Source organism: Crotalus tigris, unplaced genomic scaffold (assembly GCF_016545835.1).
Source record: "Crotalus tigris isolate CLP2741 ecotype Arizona unplaced genomic scaffold, ASM1654583v1 scf7180000024372.1857965, whole genome shotgun sequence".
In the NCBI taxonomy this organism is placed as follows: Eukaryota; Metazoa; Chordata; class Lepidosauria; order Squamata; family Viperidae; genus Crotalus; species Crotalus tigris.
This window is the reverse complement of record NW_024100542.1, coordinates 478,302-492,745: the sequence shown is the minus strand read 5'-3', so window position 1 is coordinate 492,745 and position 14,444 is coordinate 478,302. Positions and strand designations below refer to the sequence as shown.

General features: G+C 32.3%; 1 protein-coding gene across 2 annotated transcripts in view; it reads right to left on the bottom strand.

Annotated features, from left to right (window-relative positions):
• Positions 1-14,444, bottom strand: part of KCNT2 (potassium sodium-activated channel subfamily T member 2) — a 210,559-nt gene that overhangs the window by 88,058 nt on the left and 108,057 nt on the right. For both annotated transcript variants that reach the window (XM_039328195.1, XM_039328196.1), the window contains exons 10-12: positions 10,132-10,312; positions 5,934-6,098; positions 4,964-5,100 (exon numbers count right to left, since the gene is read on the bottom strand). In XM_039328195.1, coding sequence (XP_039184129.1) covers positions 4,964-5,100; positions 5,934-6,098; positions 10,132-10,312 — 483 coding nt within the window. The remainder of the gene's footprint in view (positions 1-4,963; positions 5,101-5,933; positions 6,099-10,131; positions 10,313-14,444) is intronic.

Genomic DNA, 14,444 nt, shown 5'->3' with positions numbered 1-14,444 from the left:
TTATAAAAACATAGTAGGATGAGTTCCAGCAGTGGAATACATTCTTGATGGGTACAGCTATTTTCAAAGTAAAGGGCAACACAAAAGAAAAGCTGTCATAGATTTATATATTAATCTCTATGAACAGAAGTCCACTGACCTGATGTGAAATGAGTTAAGATAAAAGGGTGATATAACAGAAGAACTTCTTAATCAGAATTTACTGCAGACCACCAAAATAATCAGAAGTAGAAAAAGATTTATTAAACAGATAACTGAATCCTCAAAAAACCAAGAAACAGCTATGAAATGATACTTCAATTATCCAGGCATTTATTGAGAGACTTATTCTGCTAGAAACAAGTCAGAATATTTGACTGTATTGGTGGTAATTTACTCCTTCAAAGGACTTAAATAAATGTAGAGTATCTGCTACCTTGGATTTGGTCCTTACTAATAGAGGAGCTGACTGAAGATATTAAATTTGAAAGAACTTTGGGTACAAGTAATCATGCTGTTAGATTTCATGTTTTAACAAAAGATCTAGTAAAAAAAAAACAAATCATGGCTAATAAAAACAATTTGAATAAATTAAAATAAATAATAAGGAAAATGTCATGGGAGAAATCCTTTAAGCCAAAGATGTTGCGGCAACCAGCTGGGACTTCTTAAGTAAGATGAAATTAAGAATAGTATAATTTCAAATGATATCATGAGGAAGAAAATTTAGGTGATGTTGTCAGCCCTTAAGGTAGGCCAGGTAAAGAAACAGATGCAAAGGCTATATTTTATTGATATTGATCAATTTGAACAGAATCTTGAAAGTCTTAATTTTCCCCTCCCACCCTCTTATACTCCAATGAATTAGCGACAAGTCAGTCTTAGCTTCTTTCTCACACCTTCTGTTTCCTGGTCTTAAAGTATGTTTTCATAATAGTCATTTCTGCCTCATTTCTTTAATATTTTAGGGTATTTTTCAGAAGGACCAAGGGATTTAGCTAAAAGATCCTTTACAGTATCATATCCTTATTGAATTGTACCTTCCTTTACTATATTTAAACCCAGTGTATGCTACTCAAGATTTTATATCCTTTGAATGTAAAAACAGAAGCAAAGTAGAAGTTGTGGTTTTCTCTTTTCTTACGATCATCTGTTAAGAATTCTCCATTTGGAGAATAATCATCTTTGAGTAGTTCTGGAAAACTGAAAACATGCCAGGGGAGGTTTTTTTTTTTTTTTTTTTTTTTTTTGAAGAAAAGTATCTTCAAGAGAAAATCTCAGGAATTATAGACCAATGGCCCTAGCCCTCAATACCTGGAAATATGTTAGAGCAGATAATAAAGATAATAAAGCAGGTCATTTATAACCATCTTGAAGACAATGTTATGATTGCTAAACGTCAGTATGGTTTCATAAAAAAAATGTAGTAGAAGACAGACCTTATTTCCTTCTTTGACAAGGTAACTTCTTTAATAGACAACGGAAATGCTGTGAATATAAACCCTCAATTTAACTTCTGATAAGCTTCCATATGTCAGTCTCATTTCTAAAAGCTTTTAGAGGTGGTTTCCATGGCACTACAGTAAATTAGTTACTTACCAACTTGTAAAAAGGTGGATCCAGACTAGCTAGCTTTGAGCTAAGATTTATATGACCATCTTATACAAGGTAATCCTGGATAGCTAACAACCAAAAACTATGTTTTTTTAAAAAAAATCCCCATTTTTTTTTTTTTTTAGAAAAATATCACATTCTCGCCAAGGAGCTATAATAATCCTATATCAAACTACAGATGCGCTGGGTTAAACCCAAATGCTAGCCCAGCAAGGAAGAGCCAAGTCTTTTTTAAAAAAACTAGATAAGACTATTTAATACAGGGGAGCTGGAACATACCACGGGCAAATACCCTCAGGGACAGGCAATTTTGCAAATCTTGCAGACTGACGGGTTATCCTACCTTGTTTCATCCACCAGTTATCCCCCTCATTACAACATAAAGCAAAATTAACAGCATTTCCCCCAGCTCAGTTATGCTGCACCTGAAGCTGATCTCTGCCTTTTTATTGCTTTTTTCTATGGAATTATGAAACATGAAATTACCTCCATTACTTTACGAAAAGGAAATATGTGATTCAAAATGATCGTGGTGTTCTTTTAACAAAAGATGAATGTGAGTCCTTTATATACCTTGTTTTTCACAGGGGTTAGAGAAGAGTATACAAATTGACATACCGAGGAACAAAAAAAGTTCAGTGTTTTATATTGTTGGTTAATATAGCCAAAATATACTCAACACTTCATTTACTAGAAGGGTTATTAGGGAATGTGATTATAAGATGCTCATTATAAAAAGAGAAGCTCACTGCTGCTTAGCAACTTCTACTGCATTTCTTACAATATGGTCTATTGAATTCCTACATTTAGGCTATTATTCCTTCAAAATGGTCTATTAAACTGCTTCCTATAGTGTTTTAAAATGATAAAGGTACATTCAATTACATAATCTGTAATGAGAAATATACATTTTAATAGTTGCTTTCCTTTGAATTTACTAGAGGCTAAATAATGCTGCGGGTACTTGCTTGAATGACAGCTTTATAAAATTCATGTTTACTATCTAACCCAGAGAAAACCACACAATTCTTTTCAGCAAAGAATTGGCTATTAGTGATTGAAATAATAATTTACATTTAAAACTGGAAATGTTTTGAAGTTTTATGTCTTATATAATGATTTATTCATTAAATGGCATACAATATAGGTGGTCCTCAGCTTACAACCACAATTCAGCCCCAAGTTTCCATTACTAAGCAAGACGGTTGTTAAATGAGTTTTGCTCCATGTTATGACCTTTTTGCCACAGTTGTTAAGTGAATTACTAAAGTTGTTAAGGGAATCATGTAGCTGTTAAATGAATCTGGCTTCCCCCATTGACTTTGCTTTTTTGGAAGGCGGCTGGGAAGGTCACCAACGATGATCACATGACCCTAGGACAGTGCACCTGCCAAAAATACAAGCCAGTTGCCAAGCAACCAAATTTTGATCATGCGACCATCGGGATGTTGCAATGCTTGTAAGGGTGAAAACTGGTCACAAGTCACATTTTTCATGGTCAAAACTTCAAATGGTTACTAACTGAATGATTGTAAATTGAGGACTTACCTGTATTATTTCTTTTGAAGAGTTGTATTTTTTATAATATATATTTTTAAAACAATCGGTGTCATTGGGAGTTTAATAAATAAATAAGTATTCACTCTTACTAGGAAAACAGACATCTATTTTATAATAATTAACTATGGGAAATGATTATGTATTACTCCCATATACTCAAGTAGCTGCAATGAAGTAAGTTTTGCTAAGATTATTTTAGAGTAAAATGTAGAAGATTGCACCACAAGGGATTTTGCAATCTTGGAAAGCCTGGAAGTCATTAGACAATTAAGCTATACAAGTTATAAAATAATGGTTTAATATGGTAAAAATAAAAGCTATTGCAATGTTGTTTTTTGGTGTCAAAGCAGTTCCTACTTTTATTATTCAATGCTTTAGTTTAAAAAAAACATTAATAAATATTAAAGCAATGGCCAGGGTATATTTAAAATCAAATAGTGTAGTTAAAGCTGAAAATGACTGAAGATTAAAAGGAAATGTAATTATGGAATTGCTTAATCCGTCTGCATCTAAAAGTCTTTCACATGGTCTTCGTTTTAAGAATTCTTTAAAATCAAAGTGTAACTCCAAGGATAATAGAAATGAAAATGAAAAAGAGGCAATTTGGTCTAGTACTTAAGGCACCAGGTTAAAAAGCAGGAGAAATTATAATGCTCACTTAGACATGGGTGACTTTGGGCCGGTCATGCTCTCTCAGCCCAATCTACCTCACAAATTGTTGTGGGAAAAATAGATGAGAAAATCTAGAGAAAATCTCTAGATGAGATGGGCAGCACATAAATCTGATATAAAAAAAATAGGAGCATAAAAAATATTAAATAGGTTTGTGCCTTGAATATTTTATGAAAATAATTAAGGTGGGATATAAATAAAATAAGTAAACAAATAAATAAATAAATAAAAATTAGAAACCTATGAACCAAGTCCCCCCATACTATATATCACGGTCCCACAGTGACTCAAATATTTTATATCTGGCACTGTCAGGAATGGACAGAAAGGCAGAGTTCATACTGAAAAAAAGATGCTGAATGACTAGCTTACATTGAGACTTTCCTTTTTTATAACAAAAGTTCTTGGTGCCCAGAATGGGCTTCAATTAAAGAAAACAACATAGTGAAACTTTAATGAATGTCTGTTCCAGGGAGTTTCAAAGAAGGCATAAACTTTTAACAAAAATATAGCTTGAAGCTTTGGAAGAGGTTTAAGGTTGAAGTATATAGAAAAATAGTGGATTCCATTAACGAAAGAAAATAGGAGGCTGAATGGGAAAAGAAAAAGGATGACTGAAGGAAAAAGAACTTCAGATTTTTTTTTAACTGCCTACCTGTATATGATTTAAAGAAATAATGTATGTGTCCATTCTTCAGTTCCTTAATTGAATTTATCTTTTTTTTATTTTTATTTCACAATGAAACATTTTAAACGAAGGAAAAGGTTCCATATTTATAAATTAAGTGCAAATCCAGACTATCAGATTGTTGGAGATAGACCTACATGAGCTCTGATCAATTCTGTTCAGAAATAAATTTCCAAAACAGTTGGAAGGAAGCATACAGCTGGTAAGAAGCACACAAAGAAATGTCTTTAATTAAATATCTGTTTAGCATCTGTTTATCTATTAAATTTAAGGACCCTCCATCTCCCTTTCAGTGACCATGGGCAGTTTACATCTAAAAGCATGGGACAAATGTTCACTGGGATATCCAGTAAATGTGAAAAAGGATATTTTAGTGAATTAGGTTTATGGTAAAATTATCAGTAATCAATATATTCTTTTAATACCCTTATGCATTAGTTTGGTACCTACTTTGCTCTCAGGAGATCTTGATCCTTCAGTGCTGAACCTTGTAAGTAAATGACCCTTTGGGACCACATTGGAATCTGAAGCACTCTTCGAACCTGAACATCCATCTCAGTGGGACACAATATAACCACATAGTAGTCCTATAAAAAAATGCATGTTGTAAGAATCAAAAAGAACTAAAATATATTTTAGTTATATTTCCTGGATATTTTTCTATTTAAAAATAGAAGCTGTAGTGGTGGAGTGGTTAGAATGGAGTATTACAGACTAATTCCATTCCCTATTAGCATTTTTATTCTGGGTGGCTCAAGATTGACTCAGCCTTCCATCCTTCCGAGGTCGGTAAAATGAGGACCCAGATTGTTGGGGGCAATAGGCTGACTCTGTAAAGCACTTAGAGAGGGTTGTAAAGCACTAACAAGTGGTACATAAGTCTATTGCTATTGCTATTAATATTTACCTTGGGGAAAAAACAGGCTTGAGAGAAAAATAGTTGAAGGATAATTTATTTTTTAATCTTTCTAAAGAGAAAAATGAAAAATGTTCCTGCTATTTATTTCAATAATGATTTTATTGATGCCAAAGTTGCTCTGCCAGATATCAACATGTAATGCTTAGCCTCATGCAGAGATGAGTTTAAATCACTTCCTTTGGCAAAAAAAATGTTAAGCATTACGCATACTGAAAAGGAATCTATGTTCAACAACAGAAAATGTCAGCTTTGGTGGTTACTACACAGATCTCATTAATCATTTTTAAAAGTCTCAGAACTGGCTCTAAAGAAATAACACAAGTCTAATAAAAAGAAGTGCTGGATGTTTTATACCCTTTTTCTAAATTTTAGAATAATTTTTATAGATATGTCTGTGACCCATGATACTGCTAAGATTTCAGTCATATGTGAAATAAAAATGTTAAGAGATGCAAAATATTTCTTGGTGAATTGAGATAAATGCTGATCTGCTTGACTTACCTGGAGTCTAGGATGTGCATAGAATTCATTTAGAAAATCCATAAGCAGGTCAATTTTAAGAGAACTGACACACAAAACAACATGTTTCTCCGTCTGAGCTCTATGTCGGCTATAATTTCCACCTGATTTTTGTCTTTCCATCCACAAATAAGCCAGTTGCTCAAACTGCAATAAAATAAATTTCAAGATGAAGTATGGCCTCAAGAAGTCAATGAGGAGATGCTAAGAAACTATATAGTCCAACTGTCTAGATCAGGGCTTGGGAACAACAGCCCTTCTATTACTTGTAGACTTCAGCTCCAAGAACCCCTGAGCCAGCCATGGCTCTAAGAGCTGAAGCCCACAAGTCATAAAGGGGCCATTTTCTCCCATCTCTGGTCTAGATATTTGTTTGTTGTGATTTAATCTAAAACGGCTCATAGCAATATCTCACATACAGAATGTATAATAATTCAACAAATAAGGGTAACCTAGTAGTACACATTTCAGCAAAGCACACTTAATTTTAAAGTGTATTACTCTATTACATATACCGTACTTTCTAATTCGCTGGCTGTGGCCAGTAGTATGTTGATTTTCCTGGTCTTCTGTAAAGACCTTAGCTGTAATTTATTAATTTAAGCAATAAATTTGTATTGTACTTTGACTTAGCTCTTTTGTTGATGAGAGAGCCAAGATTTAGTCTCAGAGGAGACTACCCCTAAATAAGGAATAGTGGCTTGTATTGTCATAATAATTCTTTGATTATTAATAAATCGAAGTTTAAAAAATCTTTTTTTTTTAAAAAAAAAAAGAACATCACAGACATAGATGATTATTAGATGGTGAGCCATTAGAATGGAAAACAGATGCAAGATGTTCAGGAAACTGCATGAAACAGACCGAAAAGAATTAAATTATTGAACACCACAAAAATAGATGGGAGTTCTGGAAATAGAAATAAAAAAGGATTTGGTGCAATGATGAAATGTCTAGTACACAGAGGAAAAATATAGTTATAAACAATATACTCAAAAAGACTAAGCAATAGTTAAAGAGGCATAGAAAATGGAGAGCAATTTTGACATAATTTTTAATCAATGCTTTGGAATGTTAGGAGTTTGGCAGAATTCTGATTTTAAACAGTAGGGGACATGCAGTGCAGCTTTCTTCTAGGCAGGGTGTGTAAAGCAATTCTGCTCTTCAGCAAATTATTGACATGCTTATGAATATGGGTAAATTTATTTTATGTTTGCTGTCTTTTTTTAAGTGAGTGTACACAGCATGACAGGGACATGCAATATCTCCTTGTTTACTGCATTGATGAATATATTATAAGAAATGCAATTAGAAGGGAATATATATGTGCCAATAGAGGGAAATATTTATAAATCAGGTTGAAACAAGGGGTCCTTGGTATTCTTTGAGCTTGTAGTTTTCTTGCAAACATTTCATTTACCCAAAAATCATCAGTGTATATGTAATTTTGTATAGAGATTATGTGATATTGTTGATGAGAACCTGAATGATATCTGATGAAGTTTACAAGGAAGAATATAGATTTGAAAATTAATGTATCATTGAACAAGGAAGCTATTTTTGACAAGAGAAATAGAATGATTGTTACTAATTTCTAAATAGTGAACAGGTAAAACATATGTAGATGAACTAGTGTAGCTTAGTAGAATATTTACTAAAGATAGCATAGATGGAGAAATTTAAGAAGTACAAATACTGGTAGAAACAGTGGATAACATTGTAGGCTGGTGTAAGGAATGAATATTTATTGAAAGAAGCTAAAGCTTGGAAGAACATGCTTTTGCCCAATTTGCTATCTGGAACTGAGAATTGGTTATGCCAGAAAAACATACAAATAAGTGAAATCCAATGAAAATGGAGTACTTAAGAAATGTGTGTGTTATGACAAGAAGAGGATTAAAAATGAAGAATGATTAATGGAGATTAATCCTTGAGATTAAAGTGAGAAGCTAATATGACGAAAGTATAATAAGATGGTTTGAGTGAATATGAATAGAATCACAAAACAAATATATAAACAGTGAAATAGATTAAGAGGAAGGAGAAGCAAATAAAATTAAAGTTGCATGGAATTCATAAGATTGTTACAAAGGCAGAGACAATATATGAGTTGCTGTAAACTTGTGATGAAATTAAGAATGGTTTGCAGAAAAATAAATGTATGGAATAGTATAGTATATGATACTTTATCTAAATTAGATTTAGCTATGTTTTTTTATGTTATCTCATCCATTCAATCTATTCTGTCTAGTATTTCTTTCTCCTCTCCTATGCTTTACATAATGGTGCTTACTATGAATGAAGTACAAAGGTGTATGGATATGTTAAGTGTGCACACATGCAAAAAATCAAGAAGAAAATCTGTATTAATCTAATTTGGCAGAGAGCATAATTGTCGTTTGCTACACCAACAATTCATTTGAAAGGAAGGCCATGAGAAAGTACAATCTGTATTTTCTGATAAGCCAATCCTGAAATGAGTTCTATGCGTAAATATGAATATTTGTTTATATGATTCTGGACCTTCTATCTGAAATGCTATATCTAAGCATCCTAACACAGATAGACTAGCCTTTGTAGAATAACATGCAGACTATGAACAACAGCTTTGCTCTAAGATTTTTTGCATGCATTTCAAAAGGAAAAATAAAGAACTATAAAATATAATGTTTTTTTAATCAGATTGCCACATATCACATTGTTGGCTTAGACCATGTTAGCTAGGTAAGAAATTACATAGGGCCAGTAATTTCAATTTACCAATAAGGCAGTTACATAAACACGTTTCAGAAATAAATATATAACAGAAGTACTGAAGCAAAATACCCCATTATGAGTTTTAAAATGCAAAAAGCCTTAGAAGGAACTGCATCTTTTTTCCAGAGAGATACATTATCCATGTATATTCTTATTGAGAATTGCCTTACCAATTCTTAATAAATGTAATTAATATCTTAGCAAATTTTTTTTAAAAAATTACGTTATAAGCAAAACTTTTCTCCTTTTCCTCCATATAAGATTATATGGAAATTATTCTACTATATCTAAGCATAGAAATGTAGCTGGGTAGATTATTGAGCAAGGATTAAGTTATTTTTGAAAATTAATATTATCCTGCTAAACATCAAATAGATGACAATGAATAATTATTTCCCCAAACTTCTTAATTCTTGTGGGGAATAATTTAATCATTTTTTCAAACAACAGGAAAAAATATAATCAATTCACTTAAGCCTATAGGAAGAACAAGTGACCTTTCTGATTACAGAAAACAGAAGCCTGGGAACAGATCTTTTTATAAATATGAATGGAGTAGTGAATGTGAAAAATCAGAGGTAGAGCCACTTATTTTCAAAGTATCAAGTTTTTAACATTACTATGTAATAGAAATGAGTCAACCGATGACTTTTAATAAATGTATAACTGAAGGACTGATCAACAAGATCTCAACTGTGACTTTAGACCATGAACTAGGGCTCAGTTATACATGCTTTGGGATTTCACTGCAAGTACGTATGAGATAAGTAAATCTGCTTTAGGATTTTGTTCAATCTGTATTTTTAAATGTGAATCATACCACTTACATTTTATTTTAACAATGAAGCAAAGTTTGCAAATAGAATGGCTATTATTAATAACCACGTGCCATCAATATTCCATTTGGGGAATTTACTAAATCTTCATGTGGACAACTAGGCAAGGAAATGAATTTTGGTTAGCTATTGCAAGAGATCAAACCCAGTACTGTGTATATGTGTGAAAAACAAGAGGCCTGGCTTCAAATTCAACATTTTTATAGATGTGTTATCTTCTTGGGTTACCTTACCAGTCCATTAGAATTTTTAAAAACCCACAAAATTTATGATTAAATTCTATAGAAACCTGAGTATTAAATAGTTTACAATTTATTCCTAAAGCAAAGTTATTAATCCTCTTACTCCCACACACTTTCACTTATATTATATTATGTTAAGATGTTATGTTATGTTATATTATATTATATATAAAGTGAAGTATACTAATACTCTACTATAAGTAGAGAACAAAGTCATTATTTTATATATAAATGAACAAAAGAAGATTTTGAAATGATGTAAAACACAAGTGCAATCATTAAAAAATATTCAAAATTAAAATGCTATTATTCTAAGTCTTTTTACAAAGAAAATAGTATTTTTACCTGTATTGGTAATACTACAAGAGCAACACAGATCATAATTACAACCAGCAATTTGGAAGGCCAGATCTTGGGAGTAACATCCCCAAATCCTACAGTGGAAAATGTCACTATGCAGAAATAGAGGGAGTCAAAGAGAGTCAGCTTGTTTCCTGCTCGTTCCAGATGTTGAATTCCACAAATACTATAGAAAGAATGGATTAAAAAAAGAAACATCTGTAACTAGATGGGCTAATGCATTACAATTCGGTTTGGTCAGGAGATTAATTATCTAATATACACACTTGTATTAATATAAAAGAAAAATCAAAGTATTGTTTTATATTTCACAAAAGTCTGCACATTTCAAAATTAATGAACTCATGTTATCATTGATCTCAAACACTGACACGTATATGAGACCCAATTAGCTGAATGTAACAGGAGAGAAAAAATTCACATTTTCATTTGAAAACACTGAGCAACTTGAGATTATATGGAAGCTGTGTCTCTTAAATAGCCATTATGGCCACCTAATGATCATAAAGTTGCTTTTCTGGAAAGAATGTTAAAATTATAGTCTTTCTTATTATAGGACATATAATAGCTATCATAGCAGCAGGCAGAAGGCAGCTGAACTGAGACTTTACAGCATTAAACCATACTGAACAAATAGCCTCAGTTACTAAATATTTTTGAGCAGTATTTAAAAACGCAGTGTTAACAAATGCAATCACAAATATATCACTGTTTATTTTCCATCCTATCCTTATTCACAGTCAATTTAATGAAAGTCTGAACCTGATAATAAAACCTATTAAGCTTGAATTTGTAGTTATACTATGCTGCACAACTTAATGAAGTGATTCTGTACATAAAACAAACTTGGATATCTTCAGTGCGAATCACCTCAACAATATTCATTTATATTCAGTGTTTTGCCATTTCTTCTCTTGGCCATGCAGATATCCCATTTTACTCAAATTGACCTTTCTACACAACTTGAATGGGTCATGGCTGAAGCTATCAATGTTTTCCTGCTTGAACATCCCATGATATAACTCCCACAATACTGTATATATTTGTAGAGTTATACTTAAGGGGAAAAAAAGCTGTAGAGTTAAACAATTGGGCATAGCCACTTGAAATTTTAAAAAAAATGAAATCCCAAAAGAAAGTAATATTCTGAAAGAGTTCTGAAGCAAGGTTTTACAGACTTATGATTGAATGCGAGATCACGCTTTGTTCAAAGAACACTCTTGAGCAGACTTAGAATCACTTTGAAGAGTTCTTAAGGGAATTGAAATTTTTGACACTATAATAACAAAGGCAGTCACATGTGAGAAAAACAAACGGATATGTTCCACTTGATCATTTCCCAAATGGTTTTATGCAGTATGTTGAACTCTGTGGCATGGAAACCTGCTTGGGATTTCTCATTACGGAAAAGAACAGCTTTTCATAGATAATTAAAATTGTTTTCCTTTAATAAACTATTCTCCATCTGAATTATTCTTTGATACTTTCTTCAAGAGGATGTGGAAGAACTCAAGAGTTATGAAAGAGAAAGATTCATCTTTATCTGCTCAGTGAATGGTGGCTTTAAAATTGCTGGGCCTGGAATGGTGTATTTTCAAGGATTCTAAATCTTCGTTATCCCTGAAATAACGGGGGTTTGACTTATGACCACAATCAAACCCAAAATTTCTATTGCTAAGTGAGAAAGTTAAGTAAATTTTGTCCTTTGTACGACCTTTTTTGCCACTGTTGTTAAGTGAATCACTGAAGTGTTAAGTTAGTAATATGGTTGTTAAGTGAATCTGGCTTCCCTATTGACTTTGCTTATCAGAAGATCGCAAAAGGTGATCACATGATCCCAGGACACTGCAACTGTCATAAATATGAGTCAATTCACAAGCATCTGAATTTGGATCATGTCACCATGGGTATGTTTCAATGGTCATAAGTGTGAAAAATGGTCATGTCACTTTTTTGGTGCTGTTGTAACTTCAAATGGTTACTAAATGAACTGTTGTAAGTCGAGAACTACCTGTATTTATATTTATATTTATTTATTTGTAAAAATTATTAGCATAATGTACACATGGTTGAATTAGCGACATATTAGAATTACTAATATGGATTTATTTAGATTTGCCTTTCAAAATAATGTTTTTACAAGAATCAATATCATATAGTTTAAAATAAGTAAGAAAAGCAGAACAATATGGTACCTAAACATGCCTATTACAAGATATCCTCAACTATTTTGTCAGTGGGCAAATAGGAATTTTGAGGATGCATTTTAAGTGTCATGTTTGCTATGGGAAGAGAGATGGACTAGTCATAAAATGTCAACTATGATGATGCAGCCAATCACAAAACAAGTCAGATGGAGGAAATCAAGGGAGTTGTGTATGATGCACTTGGGCATCATACACGGAGCCTAGATATACAAGTAAAATAAAAAGAGCTGCTAGACCACAAAAGACCAGAAATAACAATAAATAGAAAATTCTAGCACATAGGGAAGGATGTGGAAGGTAGTCAGGCTGGCAAAGAGCAGATCCACGTTTTGTAAGCATCAAACCTCTTGAATAGTTTTACCAATAAATGTTTGTTCTTATAACTATCAGTTAAAAAGTTGCATATGTTCTGCATGCTTTTACTTTAATCTCCCTTAGTTTCATCTGATACTGCCTGTGCAATGATGGCTAATATTTTACTAAAAAGACATGGAAAAAACCTAGCACTGCCTTAATTTGCATGGACATTTACATTTTGAAAAGAAACTTTGTCTCTTAATAAAGGGCAAAATTATAAGCTACAGTGAACTGTGCACTGGATTAAAAAAAAGAATAATCCTAATGTCTAAAATTGGTCACATGTATGTATTGTCTGAACTTTAGAATATTGAGTCATTTTTTGCTGTTTTATCTATAGTAGTTCCCGTAAAAAAATAAGTTTGCATTGCATGTTTATCCAAAAAAACCACAAAACCAAAAACCATTCCAAGTTTATATTTCCTGAATGTAAGGTTAAAGTTTAACCACAAGTTTAAGAAATCATGGCCCAGGGTACAACAGCACTTTTTTCTCGTGTTTAGGACAACTGTTATTTTACTTCTGGTAATAGCCAAAAAATTGGCTTTCTGTCTGTAGTGTTAACTATGGAACTGGGGTTTGATGGAGATATTGGTGGGCATGTGATTCATGCCTTTCTGAACAGCTGATGGAGAAAAGCTCTTTATTTCACTCTTATTAGACGTAAGAAATATACCTTTCTGTGCTGCCCTATCATTGTGGAATTCCTTTTTTCACATCCATTGAAGATCAGTCTCTAAATAGGAGTTGACTAAAGTTCTATTTGTTCATTTCAGAATGCTGAATTCTCAGTGGCAAATTTAAAATGACTGTCATATTTCTTCTCACCCTCATTGTAGTACTTGGAGAGTGATTTCCTTACAGCTGCAGTTATTCGTAGCCTCTTATCTAACAATAGCACTTATTTTTTTAAAAAAAGATTGTTCTTCCAAGATAAAACTGTGGAAAATCTCAAAACTAAACAGATACATGAATGAAACGTTAGAGTGAGATGCAAAATGTATAACAATTTCTCTTTCATCTCCTTTAATTCTCCATGGTCAGGACTCCTAGTCTGAAATATCTAAAATTATGGGAAAACATAATATTAATGTTCTATAGCCTAAAGCACAATGACATTCGATAAAACATTCATGGGATTCTAAAAACACTCAAATCTTAACTATTTTGGAGAAACTGTATAAGGTAAAGGACATTTCTGACAGTCTTCACTATGACTGTTCACTATTTTTTTAGCCTTAGTTCTATTTTTTCTCAGGAAGAAAATTTCAAAGAACCAGGCTGTTACTTTGTTATTGCTTGGATTTTGTGGTTTATGGTTTAATCACCTGATTCTAATTGTGATTTATTTTAGTACTGATCTAACATTTTAAACCCATAAAATCTATTTCAATGTTCAGCTTTATACTATTTTTTTTAAAAAAATAAACTAATGTTTTAATGTTTGTTTTCTTTTTTCGTCTTTTTCTTCTTATCTTGTTTGTTTCTCCCTTTGGAATTGTGAAATCAATGCATTAATAAATTAGGAAAATAACACAAACATGGCAAAGGAATACCAAAGGTTCCTGGAACAGAATTCCCATGAAGAGGGGGGAAAAACTACAGAGTAACAACTATAGCATAGTATTATTTTCAGAATAAAGTAAGTTAATGTTTATTTAGCAAAACTGTAAAATACAATTACACAGCACAATATGAATGGGACAGAAATATCATTTTAAGAACAGCTGCATT